Below are 6,516 nucleotides of genomic sequence, written 5' to 3' on the forward strand. Positions count from 1 at the left end.
TGCCTGGATTAGCACTTTCAAGGTCAGCCACGATGCAAAACTCAAGGCAACCCATCAGCTGTGTAAGAGCTGCTCATTTTCTTCATTTACTCTCCTGTCTCCTAATAACTTGTGGGACAGATCCAGCAGAAGCGTGTCAAAGCCCCACACTTCTCCTGGATGTGGTCTTGCCCAGGCTGGTGTGGGGAGGACAGGGTTGATGTAGCTGTGCTGGCCCCCAGGGACAATCCATGACCCCTTGCTGGGGACCATCGTGCACATGGCCATCATTAGCCTCACTCCGGTAGTTTCCCAGTGTTAAGAGTTTCCATCGGAACTGGAAGAAACAACGGGATTGTGTCTTTTGGACACAGTCTCCGTCGGAACTTGTTCTTGCAGAGCTGAAGCCTTGGCACGGGATCTATCCATCCATCCATCCATCCCTGCTGGAGGGTTTGCTGCCCACTGCGGCACCACGCGGCACTGGAGCCGGTGCCGAAAGCTCACCGTGTGCGCTGCAAAAGGTCGCGGGAGCGTGCGGGGAGCCGGGGCTTGGTTGGGAGGAGAGATTGCAGGTGGGCAGGGGAGTACCTGATGTGCTGGGCTGGCAAAAGGGCGCTGGACACTGCTGGACCAACCTCTCCTGCAAGTCCAGAGCTGGATGCTCTGGAGCACTTGGTGCAGTGCAGCCTCGCTCCCCATTTCCACCGCAGCTCTGTGCCTCAGTTTCCCTCACTTTTAAAGGCGAGTGAATGCTGTTTGCTTGGAGAGGTTTAGCTCAACCAGTTGCCTCCAGCCACTTTGAGGCTTCTTGGTGGATGCACCTCACAGGCAGAGACATGAGATAGTGGCAGTGGGGAGCAGCCTTTGGCAGCGATGTTTGTTAATACGTCTCATGAAGTGGCCTCTGGTCTTTGCAGCATGGCCCAGAACAACACCGAGTCCTTTGTAAACATGCCATCAAAAAAGAGCAAAGGCAGGAATTGCCCTGTGCGTGGATTTATTAGCTTTTTCCCCCTAGATGTTCAATGCCACTTTGATTTCTGAAACAGAATCAAAGGGCAGGGCTTGATATTCAAACCCTCAGCAAATCTTTGTGGCTCCGAGTGTCTGCTCTGCAGGAACCTTCAGCCTGGTCACTTGGCAGTGCCTTCTGCTGATGCTGGTGCTGCCTAGAATTGGAAGGACATGGGGATCTGGGGCTGTGTGGCTCTTACTGGGGATACTGGAGTCTGTTCCTAGGCAGTAGCTGGTGTTTTCTGTTCATAGGAGGAGTTAGGAGTGCTGCTTGCTGGCGCTGCCTTGGAAATCAAGGTCTATTTTTGCATCAAAGTGTTCAAGGCAAAGTCAAAGGGAATGAAGATGTGGTGCAGCTCGGGCAGTGTTCAGGGACTCCGCCTGTATCCGATATCTCTGGTAACCAATTAAGAGGGAAAAACAGAAGTTACAAAATCTGAGTGGTACTATTAGGACTGAGAATTGAGCCTGTTGTGTTTCCTTCTTGGTAAACTAAAAAGAGGCCCCAAAGCTGAGTGTGACCATGAGGTGCTGGAGAAGAAATCATCCCTGTCCCAAATCCTGCTGCCGTTCCTCTAGCAGCCATACTTGATCTTGGAGGTAGTGGTGCATGAAGACCCCACACCCAAGGAATTGCTGTCCTAAATAAATCCCTAATTATTGGGTGCCTGTATTAGGGAGGTGCCCCCAGCTCTGCTCCAGGTCCCCGTGTCCCAGTGTGTGCCTGTGTACGGTTTTAGTGATGTAGCAAGAAGGGAGTTTAAGTGAAAACTTTAGATACTTTCTGGGATGCTCTCCATCCCCAAATTAAGCCAGGACTGCCCCCAGTCCTCTCTCTGAGCAAGCTGGATCTTCTGCCCCTTCCCAAAGTGTCTTTTTGCTGCTGAGTAACTTGAGGGATTTATGGAGGGAGGAGGGTGGATTTTTCCCTCCCCACTAGCCTGGGGACAAGGCAGGGAGGGGAATGAGGAAGCCCCAAGGGTGTCTCTTCATTCTGCTAAATCCTGCAGAACGTGCCTACATGAGACTGTTAAGCTCCTGATCAGTAATTACACACTGCAGCTCTGCCTTTAATCGGGATAAAAGACTTAAGGAAGCTCCTTTGCCCCTGATCTCTACCTTTTACCTAGAGATTTTATTGCTGTGAATATTAGTAACAGGAGCTCAGCTCTCAGGTTCATGCAGACTCTGGGAGCTCGTGCAGCTTTTCCAGCTCCTTCCAGCTTTGGCACTGCTTCTCTTTGAGCAATTGTTTCACGCTGTCTTTAGAAAGCAGAAAGAAGAAGAAACCAGAGGATGTCTGGGCAGACATCAGGTTGGTCGTGGTTGCAGTGGCCAGTTTCTTTCTTGAGGTCCCAATTCTGCAAAGCGGCTGAACTTTGGTGGCTGGTTTCTTTGCAGCTTTGTTAGGCACAGATCCAAGAAGGCAAGAGGTCAGGAGATATGTGCTGCAAGCCCTGCCACAATCCTGCCTCCTTATCAGCACTTCGGAGCCCCAGGGGTCAGTAACCCTTTGGGAGCGTGTGTGTGCGCGTTGACAGCTCCATCGCTGCTGGCTCTGGGGACTGGGGTGACTCAAGGTGGCCTCTGCTTAGGAGATGCTGGTGGGGGCCACGTCCCACCACACAGAGCTTGGCCTGAGCTACCTGACTCTTGGGACCCCATTGGGTTTTTGCAGATCAAAATGTAAAAATACTCAAGAAGCATAAAATCAAAATGCAAAAATACTCAAGTGGCCGGTTGGTGAGTGCAGAGCTGAGCGTCTGCCCGTGTTCAGTGACGGTTTGCAGAACTGGGAGTTGGTAATTTTAGTTCTCAACCTTAGCCCTGGTTTTACCAACAGATGTGGGCAAAGTTCCTCGTGTTGGAGGGTTTGTTGGTCTTTCTCTAAAGCTGGCGCGAGGTCCCCACAGAACCACGTGTGCTGCTCTGAAGTTGATGCAATTGTGAGTTAAGGTGGAAAGGTGGAAACTGTGCTGCAGATTCCTTGGGGAGTCCGTGGGGAGAGCCAGGCTTTGGATTTTAGCCGCCTTGTTAATTGGATCTCATCTTTTTTTCTTTTTCTTTTTTTTTTTCCTATACAGAAACCAGGCAATGCGGAAAAAGTTAATTTTGTACTTTAAGAGGAGAAATCATGCTCGCAAACAATGGGTAAGTGATTCCCTTATTTTACATGTATAAAGCAGAATAATTTATTATGTGAGAAAGAAAAGGGTGTTTTCCAGCAGAGAGGTGCTGGTGCTCAATACTTTGCCTGTTGCGTTGCTGTGGCATCTCTTAAGCTTAAAATAACTTGGCTGTAAAGGAGAGGTTCCCCCATCCTGCTGCAGGCAGCACCTCCCTCCACAAGTACCCCCTGCAGAGCAAACACCGGGGTTGGCTTAATCCCAGCCCTTCATTGATCTGAGAGAGCCTCTTCACAGCAGAAATGTCTATTTTGTGAGTAATTGCACCCTAAGAGAGGTGTGAAACAAGCTGACTCTGCTTCCGATAAATGGGCTGAAGACTGGTCTGACTCTTTCCAGCTGACCACAAAGCGATGTTCTAGGAATTTGTGGTTTAAAACAAAAATCAAGCTCTGGCCAGTTCATTTCTATCAGCTCTGCCTGTGTGAGAGTTCCAGTGTCCTTCAAGGAGATGGTTCTTCATTAAGTAAGGAGGAGGGTGGGGTTTATTATAGGGCTTCAGAGGTGTTTGTTGCAAGTTCCTAGTAAATAGAGGAGAAAGTTCAAGTGGGATTTACAGAATTTATATATTTCCAGTGCTGACAGTTGCCTGTGGTAGTCACCAGTGGGTGCTGGGAGGTGGAACCAGCTCAGAAGGGGAAATGCCAGAAGCAACCAGCAGCCCCCCCCAGGAAGGTGGATTTTGCAGCATCTTTCCATGAAGGGCAGTTCAGCTCATGATGCAGGGCTTTGTGTTTTACGTGGAAGGCGTATATACCAGTTCCTGGCTCAGTGTCTCTGTTCTGGGGCAGGCTCTGGTGCCAGCGCTGGCATCCTAAGTTGCCAATGGTGCAGATTTTCTCAGTATCTTTGGTGCTGGTTTTGGGCAGGAGTGCTCTGGCTGGGAGGAGCTGTTGGAAAAATTCAAAATAATCAGTCCTGGGAAGTGGGTTGAAAGCTTTGCCTTTAAAAGCAGCTTTCAATACAGACATTTCTGAGCCAGCAATCAAATTATTTTCTTATTTATAGCGAATAAAGCCATATTCCTTTTTTTTTTTCCCCCATGCTTCATTTTCCATCCCCCATTTTACAGCAATCTTCCAAAAGCCACAGATCTTGCACTCCAGAAGGCCAGTTGTGTCTTCCATTTGTGTCTGAATATGTGTTTGTTTAGGTTTTTTTCTGTGATAAAACTTCTTCCAGGTTTCTAAGCAAGGGGTGACAGGGCTTTACACCTTCAGCATGACCCAGCTTGGCAGTTGGTGCCTCTCAGGGCACCTCGCCTTGCTGCAGCTCAGGACTTCTGCAGTTATGGGAAGCGGATCAATATTCCCTTCCCCAAAACAGGGATTGCAAAGCATCGTGTGGTTTTATTGGAACCAGGAGGGAACTGCCCAGGAGCTGCTTTCTGGTAGAAGCAGCTGGTTACTGCGCTAAATCTAGAGTGAGTTGCTCTGTTATGAATATCGAGGAGCTGGGGGAAAAGGTTTAATTAGGCTGCAAGAGCACAGTTCCTAAAATACGACTCGCGGTGAAGTCGCCTGTCATGCAAAATAGGTGAATTTCTGCCAGCCGGTTTATTCACTGTCCTTGAAAGGGGATTTTTCAGTTTAGGGAAGCGTTTTGCCTATTCTACAAAATAGGCAACATACGGTTGCTGAATTTGCAAAGTGAATACATTTGCTGATTCTGTTTGTAAAATGGGTACGCTTAGCTATTTTTCTGCCTATTTTGTAGCAGACCCTATTTTTAGTAAAGCCCATCTACGTGCCAGCGTTTCTTTCTAGCTCTTTTACTTTCTGGGGTATTGTCACTGCCCCGGGGCTGGCTGGAGCAGGGACGCAGCTCGGTTGATCCCTGCAGTGTCCAGCCCTGAGAGCCCCACCAGAGGATCTGCAGGGCTTCCTCCTGCCTCCACCAAGGGCAGCACAGCAGATGTTTAATTGCCATCAGCGAGGTGATGCTGCAGAGATAGAAGGGTAAAGGGAGCTGTTCTGGTTAGAAGAGGTTTATCTCCATCAACCAGGGAAACAAAACTGTGGGGTTTGAGTAGGGATTGAACTGGCTCCTCCTGTCACCTCCACTTTTCTCCTCCCCTCCTAAGAGCTGTTCTGTTCCCTGGAGCTGCGAGAGCGTGGGCTGCGGGAGGGCTCGGGCTTGGCACAGCCCACAAACTGCCTTCAGCTGCTACGGCGGCGTTACTATTCATCCATTTTTAGATACCCATGTCAAGTCCGATTTGGCTCCCCGTCACTTACGTGTGTGATTGAGGGGCTGATGGGCTGGTGAGCCCAGCCGGGAAGGGGAGCAGAGGAAGCACCGACGCTAAAAGCCGGCACAGATGGTTACTCAGGAATGGACCTGCTTGTTTAAGGCTGCTCAGAGGATGCTTGAGGAAGGAATACACACTTTTGCTCTTGAAGTGCCTGACCAGGAGCTTCTCCTGGTGATTGAGTTGTGAAGATCCGAGGAAAGCACAGTGCTGTGAGGTGCCTGTAATCTTGGCTTTTGAAGGATGGCAGAAGATTGCACGGGGTGTGTAGCCCAGCTGGAGCAAAAAGCCCTGGACAGGGATGCTGCAGCCCCGCTCTGGTGGGGTTTGAAGGTTGTGTGGCAGGAAGGGTCTCTGCTCCATGGTGGGAAGAGGCTTTAAGAAAGCAGATGCAGAAGGGCTGAGCTGGTCTGTAACAGAGCTGTGCTCTGGAGGGCTGAGTGGGGTGAGCGGGGAGTTTTGGTGCTGCCGGCCCCACTGCCAGGGTGTGAGCTGCTGGGGAAGTCAGCACAGTGACATTGATGTTGTTTTTATCCATCTGCAAATACCAGTTCCTTAAAAGAGGAATTCTAGATAAAACCTCCATCCAGTTATCCCAAAGAGTGGAGGAAAAGGAAAGAAAAGGACCGCCTCATCTGCTGTGAAACAGCCCAGCGGCTCTGCCGGGGCGATGGCGATGTGGCACCCAGCGCCGGCTCATTCCCACAGGGAGTGAAGAACCTTTCAAAGCCTCAGAGCTTCTCACCAGACCGAGCTCATGCTGGGCTGTCCCCAGCCGCATCGCGGGCTGACACACAGCTCGGGGCACCAGCTGCCTCCCGGCACTGAGGCTTGATCAACTTTGCGGGGTATTTTTAGCCTCTTCCCAAGGTGATGCTCTGAAGCAGGAGGATGTGGCAGATTTGCTGGCAGGGTGGGAGCTCTGGTTTTCAGGGGGCTGATGGCATCACTTTGGGAGGGGTAAAACACAGCAGGTGGGGTTTCTCCGAGCTGCCGCGGTTTGTTGGCATTACCCACAGCTCCTCACCCGCGAGATTCCCCTTGGTGGCTTTTAGGGCATTTTTATCTTTGTTCTCGTTCCTT

General features: G+C 50.4%; 1 protein-coding gene across 1 annotated transcript in view; it reads left to right on the forward strand.

Moving 5' to 3' along the window:
* LOC104525431 (nuclear receptor corepressor 2-like) overlaps window positions 1-6,516 on the forward strand; it is a gene marked incomplete at both ends in the record, with an annotated part of 50,628 nt that overhangs the window by 33,143 nt on the left and 10,969 nt on the right. The window contains one exon of the mRNA XM_010168586.1: window positions 3,081-3,147. Coding sequence (XP_010166888.1) covers window positions 3,081-3,147 — 67 coding nt within the window. The remainder of the gene's footprint in view (window positions 1-3,080; window positions 3,148-6,516) is intronic.

This window comes from Antrostomus carolinensis, unplaced genomic scaffold (genome assembly GCF_000700745.2).
Source record: "Antrostomus carolinensis isolate BGI_N321 unplaced genomic scaffold, ASM70074v2 scaffold23265, whole genome shotgun sequence".
Lineage (NCBI taxonomy): Eukaryota > Metazoa > Chordata > Aves > Caprimulgiformes > Caprimulgidae > Antrostomus > Antrostomus carolinensis.